We start from the raw sequence: 15,508 nt of genomic DNA, 5'->3' as shown, positions 1-15,508 counted from the left end.
AGGATAGCCTCCTTGTTAAATGAGTCTGACTCCTTTAACCCTAGGTGACTGGCCACTCAGCCCCTCTAAGAGATGAGTTTCCTGGGCCTTTTTTCCCCTTTTGCACCCCAAGCAGTCAGTTTGGTTATATAACAACCATTCATGGAGTCAGAATCACAGAGTATCATAACTGGAGAGAATTCAGTGATGCTAATTCATTTGCACAGATGAGGAAACCAGGCCCAGAAAGGAAAGGCGACATGCCTAAGACCACACTGAGAATTTTACCACCTGACTCCTGACTCCCAGTAAGGTTTGTAACATGGTCCCTCCCCTTGAAGTGTTTGCAATCCAGTTGGCAAAACAAAGCATGGATGCACACACATGGAAGGAAAATCACAAAGTAGCACCAAAAGATATAAAATTATATCTAATAAATGATGTTCTTAAAAATCCTGGGACTTTGAATAAGGATATGCTCAGAATGGCAACTTGTTTGTTCAGGACAGTATAAGATGGACAGACTTGCTGAGCTGGTGGCCCATGGAAAAGCATCTCAGAGTTTTCATGCATCTCCCACCCTTTCTGTGGAACTACAGTGCCTCCTTCTATCTGGACATGTGCCCTTTGATGTCACCAATAGAAGCCATCCTGTAGGTGTATTAGTTTGCTAGGGCTGCTGTAACCAAATACCATAAACTCTAACAGAAATTTATTGTATGATGTTTTTGGAAGCTGGAAGTCTGAGGTCAAGGAATTAGCAGGGTTGGTTTCTTTTGAGGGCCACAAGGAAAAATCTGTTCCGTGCTTTTCCGCTAGCTTTTGGCGGTTTCTTGGCAATCTTTGGTACTCCTTGACTTGTATTAATAGAAGTGTCACCTCTCTTTACTTTTCACATGGAATTCCCTCTGTGTGCATGTCTCCATGTACAAATTTGTTTGCTTTTTATAAGGATATCAGTCATATTAAGGTCCATCCTAATTGCTTCAACTCACCTAATTACATCTGCAACGACCCTATTTCCAAATGAGGTCACATTCTAAAGTAATAGGGTTAGGACTTCAACCTATGAATTTTGGAAGGAAATACAACTCACAACAGTGACTGTTTACATGAAGAGGGATGGCAACATACCTCGGAAATGGCACCACCATCACTCTTCTTTGCCCTTTCTCCTTGCTGCCAAAGCCCCAGGGGATTAAGACGTGGAGGGCCTTCTCACTGCCAGGCTGTAGGCTTTACACTTGTGCTCTCAGTTGCCCTCATGGCAGCTCACTGAGGTGGGTTTGCTTTACCTCCTACAGATGAGGAGCATGAGGTGCAAAGGCCACGGCACTTGGCCAGGCCGGGCAGTGCTCTCCTTCCCTCTCTAGCTAGTTTTGTCTTTTATATCACTGTGGGGTGTCACCCCAAAAGAGCACTAGAGGACAAAATAATTGTGCTCACTGAGCAACCACATTTTGGTTATGCAGGTGGGAGAAAGCTCTAGATCCAGTAGGACTCTATAAAATAGGAATCACCGAGAGCTTGTACACCAGACTGTCAAGAGCCTTGATAAAAGACCCTTAGCAAGAACCAGAGACTATTATAGTTAATCATGTCTTGAAAAATCATGGAGTGCTTGAGCTTACCCCACTGGATGGTCTAATCCCACAGTTCTCTACCACAGGGAGCTTTTCAACATATTTCTGCCTGCTCCCAGCTGATTCTAACATGCAGCCGTGGGTGAGAACCTCTAATGTAATCCAACTCCTTCATTGAAAAAGAAAGGACATCAAGTCACATTAGGCAAAGATATTCTATAATGACTAGGAGATAACTTCTTAAAGGCCTATGCTGGTGTTACTTCCACTAAAATCACTGCCTTACACTGCCATGATTTTCTATTTCCAGAAACCTTAGTGCAGCCCCTAAGTGACTGCCTTCTTCATATAGCTTCATATACCCAACTACTTCTTTAGTGTGATGCTAGTGGGAGAAAGCTTGGACCAGTGAGTAGAAAACATAAACAGGCAGAACTCAGCTTTACAGAATAAAGGATTTCCCAGCAGATGTCTAAAGATGGAATGGGCTTTGGATGAGCACCTGAGCTCATCACTGAAGGTGATGATGCAGAAGATGTGTAATGAGTTGGCAGCAATGTTGACTTGGGGGAAGAGTTGGACTAAATGTCTCTAAGGTCCCTTTTAAGCTTGAGATTCTATCCTATTAATATTTACAAACTGGTTTTGGTCATGGGAAGCAATGAGGCATATCAGTCCCTGCTATGACTCTCAGGCGAGAAGGACGTGATCATGGCAGTCTGGGACCATTCTGTGTAGTGCTGGCCAGCTCCTGTAACCTGAACTGAGCTGCATTGTGGGGGCCAAGTTGTGTCTACTTCTGCTTTTTGCCAGCATATCCTGGCTTAAGGTTTCATACATACCATTTCCTGGCAGTGAGACTATACCTCATCTCCCACCATTTCTACCTGTCCTTCGGTCAAATGGGGAAACTCACCACTCCCCAAACCTGCGAGGCTTTAGTCTTTGCACACACAGTGCCCTCTGCCTAGTGTGGTCCTTTTCTCTATCTACCCTTACCAGATTTCCTATTCCTTCAAGCCTGTGGATGTCCTCAGTCTGAACAACCGTGAGCATCTGAACAGGTCTGTTGAATGATGGAGTGACGGAGTGAATGCCTGCTCAGGGTTCTAGTTGGTTTATAGCTCTTTTGGCACCTGTATTCTCTGAGGCCACTCTAGTGGTGCAGTCTAACAAACAGCCACAAGGTGGCAGGATAGACCAAGCAGTGAAGGCTCCAGGCACGGCTGTTTCCGGCTGCAAGGAATTAGAAAGGTGTAAATACGGCCAGTGCTATTTTTTTTCAAGTTGGTCTCCTATAGCTTTGTACCTGTCCTCTTTCTAAAATCCTCTTCTTCATCTCAGCAGAGCCATCCAACAGAATTGGCTGGTGGCCCAAGGGTTGTGATTTGAGGTCCTCTGGCTCCCAAATCTCTCCCTTGGAGATCTACTTGGATGTAAGTTTCCACTCTGAATCATTTCTTGGAGTTTCAGTTTTCCAGTCCTTCTTGGAAGTGTGGGAGGTCATATCTCAATTCTTGGGCAAAGAGGCCAATCTGTAATAAAATCCTGGAGGAGGTAGGGGCTTATAATATGATACTAATAATCTAGTATCTACCAAAACTTTGCAGATCATAAAAGGCTTTCATATCCAAGGGCTTGCTTAATCCTCAGCACAATCTTGCTAGTTAAGGAAGAAAAAAGATCCATTTGGCAGATGAAGAAACTGAAGTTCAGCGAAGGGAGCCTAAGAACATATGGCTATTAAGTGGCAGGGGAGAAAGGGACCATTTGTCTTTTGAGTTGCAGTCAGGGAGTCAGCCAGCATAGACAGCATCTCTGCATGCGGATGAATGAACAAAAAGCTGCGCCTATCTTTGCACACCCTTGTGCACAGCTTTTCTGACTGCACAACACAATGCAAGAAGAAAATTTAGGCTTTCAGAATTGGTATTCTCTTAGGGTCAAAACTGCAAATTCTGAGAGATAGAGACGGTTACCCAGGCATGCCATGGAGCTCCCCACCTGCATCAGAGTGTGACCCTGTGCTCTGGATGGCTGGTACCCAGGCTGTTGTTGAGATGCATCAAGCCCCTCCTCACTCCCCGTTTAATGCTGAAGGGCTGCGGAGCTATCCCTTAGGCATTATTCTCCTTATCATATTCAGTGACCCTGGGAAGTTGTGGGCAGGGGACAGAATCAAATCCCTGCTGGACTGGGCCCTGCTGCAGTGAGAGTAAGGGCAAAAACCTTTGGCCTTGATTCAAGACGGGGCTCCACTGTTGACCAGCTATTAGCCTTGGTCAGGAAACGTATTCTCCCTGAGCCTTTGTTTCTGACTATAAATGAAGAGACTGTACAGGATGGTCTCCAGGACCCATTCTGGAAGCTGTGACAAGGACTGTTCCTAAGAAACTGGGTGATGGAGGTAGGAGATCAGTCTCACTAGGGGTGTTCTGGGAATACAAAACACCCATTGAGGCCACACTGTTCTAATTGCTGGGGGCCAGCCCTTTGTTCCCAGTGTTTCCTGCACCCAGTAGGCCAACATTCATAGATCCAGGATTTAGGGTTTCCATATCCATGCCTCCTGATATTTTCACATTCAAAGGGTGCTTATAAAATGACACTAGTTATCAAAAACTTTTAATTTGTTTTTCAGTTCACAAAGGGCTCAAAACTCGTATATATATAGCAATTTGTAACTTTGCTGAGATACGTTTTTTCTTTTTTAAAAAGCATTTATTGTTCTACGTTTAACTTCAAAATTAATACATGTTAAATGCAGAAGAACTCAAAAGAAGGCTGTGATAAAAAAAATAAAACTAAATAATATTTATTGAACACTCACAATGTGCCAGGAACATTTACATTTTTTTATTGTTAAATAATATAGATTCACGGGAAGTTACAAAAATAGTACAGAGAGGTCCTGTGCACCCATCTCCCAGCTTCCCTCAATGGTAAGGTCTTACATAATGATAGTGCAATGTTAAAACTAGGAAGTTGACAGAGTTGGCATAATCCACAGACCTTATTCAGATTTCACCAGTTTTACATATGCACTTGTGTGTGTGTGTGTGTGTCTATGCAATTTTAGTTCCTGTGTACCTTCACATAGGTACACACAGCCACCACCACAATCAAGTTGATGCAAGATGCACAACTGTTCCTTCCCCACTAAGATCCTTTGTGCTACCTCTTTATTGTCATCCCCCCATTCATCCCTAACCCCTGACAACCACTAATCTCTTCTTCATCTCTATAATGTTGTCTTTTTGAGAGTGTTCTATAGAGGGAATATGCAGTATAATAGAGTGGAATAATAATACTAAAGAACATTTATTGAGTATGTACTATGTGCCAGAAACTGTTTTTAATTCTGTACAAATATGAACTTATTTGATCCTCTCCATAACCCATTGCAATGGTCTCTAATACTATTCACACTTTATAGATGTGGAGACTGAGATTATCACCCAGTTTGATGCAGCCAGTAACTGGCAACACTGGGATTAAAATCCATATCTGGCTCTAGAGTGTGAGGTTTTAAGTATAATATTATATGATTTCTCTAAATTGATTCAATATAAATTTTAAAAAATTAAATACAGAAAAGCATAATTAATAAAGATCAACAGTAACCTCTAGTACCAACATACAGACCACATTCTCTAAGAACAATGAAATTAAGTTAAAAATCAATAATAAAAAGGGAACTGGGAAAAATCCTCTTGTTTGTAAAATTAAAAACATGACCTTTAAACTACTCATGGGTCAAAGAAGGAGGGCAGGAGTTTACTTTAACAGAAGAGCTGTGGGTTGACTGATGGCAGGTGCACAGTGCGGGTGTCTATTGTTTCAAGGCTGAAAACACATAAAGATAATACTATTTCTCGCCCAGACTGAATCCATGAGGGTTAGAGCATGTTTTCGTCATCCCAGTAGTCCCAGAACCCCACTTGACACTCAGCACAAAGGAGTCAATGAATGCTTACCTAGTGGATTTAAAAATATACCGCAGTGGACACTTAAGTGCAGACAAAACTGGAAGACTCTGGGGCCACTGGAAGCAAAAATACATCAAAACCAGTAGAGAGATGAATAGAGACAGTAAAAGGGATGGATACCTATGTTAGGACAAGTGAGAGCACTTTGCTTTTCATGGCACCTGTACACAACCAAAATTTCAGCTGTGAACTGGGCTTTTGAGGTCTGCATCTTTGAAATTTTTAGGCAGGCATCTAGAAAACTGATGCTTAGGGAACTGAAATGATTTATCAGGGTTATCATGAGTTTGAAATAAGAACCTAAGTCTTCTGTTTCCCCATAGAGAGTATTATGCCACCCAGAGTAGACACTTGACACTGGAGAATTTTTGCCTAGACTTCCAGGAATCTCTCAAGGCAAAAACACAGAAATGTTTGCAAAGGTTTTCTGGCTTCTACTGAAATCACATTTAGAGATAATCATGTTGTATTAGGGTTCTCCAGAGAAACAGAAACAATAGAAGATATGTATGTGTGTGTATAAATACATATGATTCTCCATATATTTAGATTATAAATGGAGAACCATCTATATCATATGGTTTTCGTGGCTCTCCAGAGAAACAGAACCAACAGGTGAGTTGTGTGTGTGTGTGAGTGTGTGTGTGCGTGTGTGTCTGAAGGCCTGAGAACCAGGAGCCCAGGGCAGGATAAGGTAAATGTACCAGCCCAAAAGTCAGACAGAGAGTGAATTCAAACTTCCTCTGTTACCTTTGTTCTGTTCAGGTTCCCAGTGGGTGGGATGACACTCATGCAGATAGGGGGAGCCATCTGTTTACTCACTTGGGTAATTCAAATAACAATTTCTCCTAGAAACACCCTCACACACACACTGAGAAATAGTGTTTAATCAGATATTTGGGTATCCCATGGCCAAGTCAAGCTGGCACATAAAATTAACCATCACACGTGGGCTGACCCTGCATGTCCTCCCATCACACGTTAACAACTTTTTGAACTTTTAATGAGGTTTCCTCCCTCTTTTGATAATAATTTTCACACAGAGACAGTATTTTAATAATGTCCCAAGGCACTGCCTATGCAGTGGGACACACACACCACACTGAGAAGTCGAAGCTGGGGTGCCGATGCTGCTTGCAGATAGAGGCACTCGCGGACACAGGCTCACAAACGGGGTTCAGATCTGCGTCTCGTAAACCATTACGGACCAAGCTGGAAAGATATTAATGCTACTTAATCTTTTTAAATATTGTAGATACTATAAAACATTATGATCCTTCTGAAATTCAAATATATGCTTTAATCAAATAAATTAAAGATTTTTAATAATAATAACTTGAAAAAAATCAAGGGCAGGAAGAGGTGGGGTGAAGAGAATTTGGAACTTTCATTTAGTAGTTAATATGTTTTTGTGTTGTTTGAAATTTTATGATGAGTTTATGCCTTTAAAACTGTGTCTAGGGGCTGGGCGCGGTGGCTCACGCCTGTAATCCTAGCACTCTGAGAGGACGAGGCGGGAGGATTGCTGGAGATCAGGAGTTCGAGACCAGCCTGAGCAAGAATGAGACCCCGTCTGTACTAAAAAATAGAAAGAAATTATCTGACCAACTAAAAATATATACAGAAAAAAAAATTAGCCGGGCATGGTGGCACATGCCTGCAGTCCCAGCTACTCGGGAGGCTGAGGCAGAAGGATTGCTTAAGTTTGAGGTTCCTGTGAGCTAGGCTGATGCCACAGCACTCTAGCCTGGGCAATAGAGTGAGAATCTGTCTCAAAAACAAAAACAAACAAACAAAAAAAACTGGGCCTAGGCATGAACTTAATAGATAGTCACATAGTCAGTGAGCCAGATTGTGTGGGTCCACATTCTTGGAATTGTCACTTATTAACTATATGAGCTCCAGTAAATTATTTAACCTTTCTGAGTCTCAGTTTCCTCATATGTAAAATGGGGAACATAATTACAGAATCTAGCTCATAGGGCTCCCATGTGCTTAAATGAATCAATGTATGTAAAATACTTAGAAAAACCCACAGTGCATAGTGAGTATTCTATCACTATTAACTTTTATTGTAATTGAGGTATATTAAGAGTCCTCCTTCCCCACCCCCCAACTAGTATTTAATTTGGGGGAAGAGTCTGCTGTTTCCTTGCCCAGTTCCTGGTAGCTCAAGGCCAGGTTGCAGCCTCTGCTATTTCTTGCATCATACAGTCTCCTGGACTCCCGTGTGGAAACTGCAGCCACCCATGAGTTTGGTGTTGTACTCTGACCAGTTTCCATCAGTAGTTCCCCTTGGACATTGAAATCATTCTGGACTGAATCTTAGAGTTTCCTCACCCTGGAATTTGCTCAGTTGCCTTTCAGGGCATGACACAGATTAAGTAACTCTCATGGCTCTTGCACCTGCAGTTTCTACTTTAACATCCCAGAATTTATTCTCCACTGTAAGTTATTTTTAAAGTCCTTCTTTTCCATACCTACCATCATAAATCCACATTAAGATTTTCCTGTCTTCCTATATCATAAAAAAACTAGGTGGGAGATTTAAGGCAAATTTGGTAGATATATCCTGTACGTGTCTGTGTTCATTTGACAAATGCTGATATACAAATGCAGACTTATAAGCATCAGTGTAGCCATTTCTTGCTCATATGAACATTTGTTAGGGAAAAGGATTCATAGAAGTTTTACTGATGATATAAACTCATTCAAAAATTTTAATATTCCAAACCTGAGTATTAATTGCTTTCCAGTATAAACATTGTAAACTGTTTATCTCTCATTTTCTCGTGACACTTAATCCAGTAGGTCTCAATTAGAAATGTACAAAAGAACACTTTCTATGGAGAACACTTTTCAATAACAGAGAGAAGGTTCTTCCCACACCTTCTGCAGAGGGACTTGCAAGGAGCCAGACATATCAGAGCCTAAGGCTAGTGTGTTGTGGGAACAGCATTTTTAGGCACCAGCCAATTTACTGGGAAAAGGAGAGAGAGCAATGCAAGTAAATGGTCCAATATCAATATGCAAATCTGATCACCTAGTTCAGGCTTAAAATAATTTAGTGATTTCACATTCCCTCTAAGAAAAAGTCTTAACTTTTAGATGACATTAAAAAATTCTTCATAATCTAATTCCCCCATTTTTCTCAGAGCTCAACTTTCATCACTCTTCTGTGTGATCCAGATGTACAAAACAATATGGACCTTGCTGCCTGCAATGGCTGTCTGCTGGGGATGGAGAGGACTTCCTAATAGCTCTTGAAAAAGATTCCCCACGGGACCTTGGATTTGCCCTGTAGCACCTTCTATGGTTCTTTGAATGGGGGATACATAGAGCAAGACAGGACATAGCTTGCATTTCCCTTGGATTTGTTTCTTGGTAAGTACATATTATGAACCACTAACTCATTTTAATCAATCTTTTTTTCTGTTTTTGGCTATGGGATGACATATTCCCATCAGTAACACTTGCTGGCAATGCAGGGATTCTTCAGGGGACTAGGGTGAGTGGAGGGCAGATATGTCTCCTCAAGAACACATACTGAAATCTCTGAGGTAGAAGTACAGGTAGTTTTCAAAAGCACCCAGATGATTTTGATGTACCCCCCTTCTCAACTCTTTCCTACTTTGTCATTTTAGGCTCTACATTGATGATTCTTATATTACTGCAATAAGTAAAATTTCAGTAATGAATATTTCACAAAAGTATTTATTAATCTGCACTCCAATTGGAGAGGAGGAGTGGCTCTTTTATCCACCCCTTATCCTCCTTGCCAACTTTGTTTGCAGAATACAGGTGCCCAGTATTATTTTATAAAGGAATATAAATTCTTTATTTTTAAAAGCACTACCTAGATAAAAAAATGTATACTGAAACTTCCAGTGTGTGATGTGGCCACAGATGTAAGTATTTATGCATTACAGAGCTCTTAAATCATGGGTCCTGGAGCAACACAGTGCTCTTCGTAAAAAAGTGAACTAGTAATTGTGCTCATTGGCTGTACTACAAGAAAGCATTTTCTTGAGCATAAACAGCACTGCAATACAGAAAGATGAATTATATTGGTCGGTGCTTAGAGGGCTCCTATGACAAATTACACCTGATACTAGGCCTAAGGGGATTGCATCATTTGAGAGAGAAGAAAAAAAAAAACAACCAGTTAAACCCTGACAATTCTTACTCTCTTTCAGTTTTTCCTTCATTGCCATTTTTTCCAGGAACAATGGTACAATATTTCTCAGAGGTTCATTCCTGGAACATGGCTCTAGGCCAGGCTATAACCTCTTCTCAGCTTTATTTAATTCCTGGGAACTCTTAGGACCCCAATCTCACCTGTTCTGGTATCTGAGTCTGAGAGAGTCCTCGGAGAGGTGCAGGCAACCCAGTCTGGGGGTCGTGGGCAAGTAGTTCCCGATTTCTAGGTTTCAGTTATCTTAATTCCATGTCAAGAGATTTTGGTTAAGAAATGGAGAGCTCAATGAAGAAGTCAGATTTTCAAAAATAAAGGATGTCTTTTGGAGCTGTCAGTAAATGACTCTATGACATATTTCTGTCCTTCCTGAGGTCTTTACACAAAGCTAGTGGAGGAGTACTTCCTCACTCCAAGATAGGATCCATTGGTTTTGTCCCTGATCTCACCCCACATGAAAACCATTTGGAGGCAAGCGCCAAATCTGGAACTCAACACCAGAATTTTTTGATTCCTAGCAATCCTTTTCTATTCTTCATGGTCCTCACTCCCATGTCTAGGGAATCCAGATTGCCAGGTAAAAGAACCATAAGATAATTACAGCCAGAGAGGCCACACAGAAATTGGGGCAGAGCTGGGTAAGCAGCCACATTGCTTGGTCTTTTCCATGCCTCCCTCAAAGTGACTGTGTCTCCACCTGGACTATGCAAATTTGATGTCAAATTCCTCTCTATTCTCTCAAGTATTTAAATTGGGCATTAGAGAGCTGCGGATATCCTGCTGCAGCTGAGGCAGGAGGAGCCTGCAGCTCAGAACAAACTCATTCCTCCAGCAACAGCCTTAGCATGGCTTGGGACCAGGAACTGAATAAGAGCTCTAACAATGCTATGACTATAAATCTGAAATGTTGTTATTGTGCTTTCATGGTGTATTAAATTACATTCTAGCCCACCAACTGGCCTGAGACCTCCCTGAGCAAAGGGACCACACATTAATTCTTTCTCCATCCCCTGTTGTTAGGAACTCAATAGTACTGCAATAAATGAACAAATAAGCTTGGTTTCAGAGGGCCTGGATCTGAATCTTGGATGACCCACTTGGAGGGTGTAAAAATCTCAGTTTCCTGATCTTTTCTAATCTGCCAGCACACAGGTCAAGCAGCTTCAGCTTGGCACATGGTAAATGATGGTCACAGCATACTGGGGGTGTGGGAGCAGCAGGCTCTGCCTTTCCCTGCACCTTGTTTCCCCTTAATTCCCTGGGGTGTCAGTTACCATAGCACACAATGTGGAGAATCCCTAGAAGAGCAATTGGGTGAGGCAGGGCCACAGAACAGTCCTTGCCTCCTGGAGACCTCTGGAGGCCTGGGAGAGTGTGGTCTGGGGCTGTGCCTCCCACCTGCTTACTTTACTTAGTGTCACTACCCAGCCTTGCCTCTGAAGCCTAGCTCAGGGCCCTGGAACTCCCCTTTGGGCCCTCCCTTCTCCCCAGCCTTGGCTCTTTGGCCCTACCTGGCTATCATAGCAACAGGTGCCAGGGTGACAAAGGAGGGAGCTGGGTCTTGCTTCTTCCTAGTCTTCTTGATGAGGATTTTCAGACCGTAGAGATTGCCCTGCACCTATCTGGCCTCTTTCTGTGTTCTCACTTAGGTTGAGCTCAAACTTCCATTCCTGCCAGCAGGACCATGAGTACCAGCTTGACCACTTGTGAGTGGAAGAAAGTCTTCTATGAGAAGATGGAGGTGGCAAAGCCTGCAGACAGCTGGGAACTCATAATGGATCCCAACCTCAAGCCCAGCGAGCTGGCCCCTGGCTGGAAGCAGTACCTAGAGCAGCACGCCTCAGGCAGGTGAGAGGCCCAGTGGGGAGGGCCCTGCAAGCAGCCCCTGGGTCCCAGCCCTGGGTCATCTTCCAAGGAGAGACTGGTCCTAGGGTCAGTCTCATTCTGGTGTCAGCTCAGGTGGGGAGCAGAGAAAGAACTACTGGGTGGGTCATAGAATTCTTGGTTCTAATCCTAGCTGTATCACTGAGTCCCCGGCTGATTCTGGGAAAGTTATGTTCCATCTTTGGGTCTCAGTTTTCCACATTAAATGAAGAGCTGTACAATCCTCAATGCCCCTGCAATCTCTGACATTTAAAGAGTAGTTGGAACTGACGGGAGGAAACTATGGGGTCCACTGGGGAAAGCCTCAACCTCACCAAGGGGATGGCTGTGCTCTGATCCTGGACCTATTCAGTAAATTAATCCAATTTGATTCAAATGCAAAACCATTTATTAACTACCTGCTATGCGTTAGAAACTGGCTCTACAGCTGACTGGCTCTGTGAACTCAAGCAACTCTCTTTCCCTTTTGGCTCTCAGTTTTCATATTTACAAAATGAGGGGATTGGCCTTAGAGGCTCAATCAAGTCCCTCTGCCTCTATTATCTTTGGGCACATGACAGAAAGATTTAACTTTGGGCGGCACTTCCCATAATTCCTTAAAGCCCAGGGTCTCACACTTTATAGGAGCTGCACATCTACCACAGTGTAAGGAATCCTGGAGGCTAAGGGGACAGGTCTATCTAAAGCCCACCTGCCTTTCCCTCTTCTAGACCATGACTTGGGATTGGGACCACAGAAATCCCTGCCCAAACTGCCTCAGGTTCATCTGCAAGGTCTGTGCAAGCCTCTTTCCTGTGCCCTTGGATTCAAGGGAGGCCAATAGGTAGCTGTGTTCTGGAGGTGTTGACAGAACTTGGACACAAAGCCTGAGTTGTCTACATGTTACCATGTGTGAAGCTTCTTGTGGTGCAGAATGGTGCTGAGGATGGGAACAGAAGAAGGCAGGCTGTGCTTAGAGAACTTACATTTGTCCTCTTCCAGCACAACCTGCAAATATTAGCACGAACCTATTTTGTGACAAAAGACAGAGAGTCAGACGTTGGCTGGTTCATGTCAATTCAATCAGCTCACAAATCATCTCCTGGGCACCTGTTATGTGCTGGGCACCAGCTCTGCTCTAACTAGCAGTGTGCACCTGGATGGCTCTCTTTCCCTCTGTACCTCAGTCTCATCTTGGTAAAGCAAAGGGTTGACTAGCTGCTGCTTAAGCTCCCCTGCCCCCAGGTCTGATATTTTTGGGTTCAAGATGTCAGGCCTGGCTTGATGGAGAGAAGTAAATCTGAACTGGTTTGATTTTAAAAGGTATAGGAGGTTGAAGAGCACCTGAGCTGGCTGATGCCAAGGCCTGGAAACTTGGGTGTCGGGGCTCAGGAGTTTAGGAGCTAAGCTTGGGCTCACAGTTCCTCTTGCCTCAGGGCTTAGCTGGTCTTATTCCAGGCTGGTGACCTGTGACTCTCAGCTGATCTCAGGCAAGGCTGGAGAACTGCTGCCCTTGTGCTCACTCTGTGCACAGGCTCACTCTGCCTCAAGCTTTTAGATGCCCCACAGCTCTGGCCCAGCACGGTGGTGGGGGAACCCCCTTCTGGCTCAGAGGCAGTCAGGCTCCTCTGCCCTGCCAGCCCTGCCCTAGGCCGTTCTGTGCTCACGCTGTCAGGACTCCGGGGGTCAGGCGCTGGCTTGGCTTCATCTCTATCCCACAGTCTGGCCAAGTGGTGCTTGGCATATGGTAGGTGCTAAGTGGTATCTGTTGGATTGAATTGAGTCACTCATCAGAGGTCCTTCAAGGTCATTTACAATCGACCTAGACAGGGTCAGTGATGAGGACTCAGCCCAGTGGACACTCAACTGCCTAGGAAGCCTCTATAACAGAGGCCTGGAAGAGGCTGGAATGCATCATCAGGGGTGGAAGAACTTCCCTGGAAATAATGAGTGCTCTGTCATTGAAGGTGTGCAAAACCGTTGGTGGGTGGAGGGAGCATGGCTTGGCTAGGTGAGCCCCAGACCACCTCCTTCATGCTCCCCAAGGCTGAGGACATAGGGATCCAGTTTAGACCAAGTGGCCTGTGTGTATGTAAGTGTGTGCATGTGTGTGGGGGCAGTGGAATGGGAACCAGTATACACTTTTCTAGTCCCCACTACAGGGTTGGGGTGGGATCTAGAGATGACTTGTCAGGAGACCAGGGAGTGTTTTTTGTTAAGGTGTAGGGACTGAATGTGGTAGTCCTTCCTGGGGCCAGTATCCTCCTCCATCTGTCCATCTATCCATTCTGTTATTCTTGGACGTTTACTGAGGACTCATCGTGTGCCAGGGTGTGGGCTCGGATGACAGTTACAGGCATCTCTTTACCTCAGAGCAAGCAAGATTCATCAGTCAGATAGTGCAGGGCACCCGCTTCTTAGAGTCACAAGAGGTCACAGAGGAAGGACCTTTATTGGACACCATCACACTGCATTTCACAGATGAGAAATAGAGCCCAGAGAGGGAGAATGACCCTGCACAGCATCCAGACACAATCCCTGAGCGCATTAGGCTTGACGGGAGCTGAGACAGCGGGAGGGTGTACAGGAGGCAGGCTCCACAGCTCTGCTGGCTGCCAGATGGCTCCAGCGCTGGCTCTGAGGATGCTGCTCGGGTCCCAGGGGCGCGCCCAGCAGGAGGACGCGTAGCTAACGAACCCACAGGGCCATCAACACTCTGCCTACACCTTCAGCCACAGACACAAAGGCCTTTCCTTTTCAAGATCCTCGGGGCAGGCAGTCCCTGGGAGGTCCACCTTCTCCATCCATCCTTCCCCTTCCCGTAGGTTCCACTGCGCCTGGTGCTGGCACACCTGGCAGTCGCCGCACGTGGTCATCCTCTTCCATATGCACCTGGACCGCACCCAGCGGATGGGCTCGGTGCGCATGCGCGTCTTCAAGCAGCTGTGCTACGAGTGCCGCACGGCGCGGCTGGACGAGTCGAGCATGCTGGAGGAGAACATCGAGAGCCTGGTGGACAACCTCATCACCAGCCTGCGCGAGCAGTGCTACGAAGAGGATGGTGGCCAGTACCGCATCCACGTGGCCAGCCGCCCAGACAGTGGGCCGCACCGCCCTGAGTTCTGCGAGGCCTGCCAGGAGGGCATCGTGCACTGGAAGCCCAGCCAGAAGCTGCTGGAGGACGAAGCGACCACCATCTCCGATGCCTCCAAGTCGGGAGCCCAGGCGGGCTTGAGCTTCAACTTCTTCTCCCTTCGCTGGTGCCTCTTCTGGGCCTCCCTCTGCCTGCTCATTGTCTACCTGCAGTTCTCATTCCGCAGCTCTGCCTTCCTGTAGTGGAGCTGCTTAGGGGTGGGAGGAGGGTCCACGGGGTTGGGAGTGCAGAAGACGTGATCTAGTCCTGATTCTGCTGTAGATTCACTGCGTGACTCTGGACAACCCAGTCACCTCTCTGGGCCTCAGTTTGTTCCTCTGCAGAATGAGGGATTTGCTTTAGAAGATTTAGTGGTCCTTCCATGAAATTTTACAATAATAGGGGTAAGGGGAGAAGGTTCTAACGGAGGTTTTAGAGCTTGCCAGGACTGCTGTTAGTACTAAGTCCACAGGGAGGTATCTTCTTCCTTTCCCTCCTCCACCTTCATCTCTACCTCTTCTTTTGCTTCATTTTCATATCCCATACTCCGTTAGGACCCCGTTAGGTTCTATCTTGATCCTGCCTCATTTCGAAGCTCATTTTCAGGGGCCTCTGACCATCCTGGTGTGGTTCCTCTTGGAGAGGGCAGTGGCCCACCCAGTGCAGAGGGACAAGGTCACGTGGTCCCTCTCCTGGAGAGCCTGCTCTGACCGTTCTGAAATGCTCAGGTTTATACTCTGGTGCTAAGGCCTGCCTGCTACTCTAT

At 45.1% G+C, this 15,508-nt stretch overlaps 1 protein-coding gene across 1 annotated transcript; it reads left to right on the top strand.

Moving 5' to 3' along the window:
* The first annotated feature begins 11,329 nt into the window (after positions 1 to 11,329).
* RTP2 (receptor transporter protein 2) lies at positions 11,330 to 14,945 on the top strand. The gene is made up of 2 exons (XM_045539899.1): positions 11,330 to 11,594; positions 14,435 to 14,945. The coding sequence occupies exons 1-2, from the start codon at positions 11,431 to 11,433 to the stop codon at positions 14,943 to 14,945; spliced, it is 675 nt and encodes a 224-aa protein (XP_045395855.1). The 5' UTR covers positions 11,330 to 11,430.
* The last annotated feature ends 563 nt before the right edge of the window (positions 14,946 to 15,508 follow it).

The sequence above is a fragment of the Lemur catta genome, chromosome 1, assembly GCF_020740605.2.
Source record: "Lemur catta isolate mLemCat1 chromosome 1, mLemCat1.pri, whole genome shotgun sequence".
NCBI classification, from domain to species: domain Eukaryota; kingdom Metazoa; phylum Chordata; class Mammalia; order Primates; family Lemuridae; genus Lemur; species Lemur catta.
The sequence above is the reverse complement of the archived record's forward strand: the minus strand, read 5'-3'. Positions and strand labels throughout refer to the sequence as shown.

What these genes read in the sequence shown, in the direction of transcription:
- RTP2 (XM_045539899.1), top strand. Translation starts at nt 11,431, where the DNA reads ATGAGTACCAGCTTGACCACTTGTGAGTGGAAGAAAGTCTTCTATGAG. An exon ending in GAGCAGCACGCCTCAGGCAG is followed by an intron (nt 11,595 to 14,434) that starts GTGAGAGGCCCA and finishes CCCTTCCCGTAG; the next exon opens with GTTCCACTGCGCCTGGTGCT.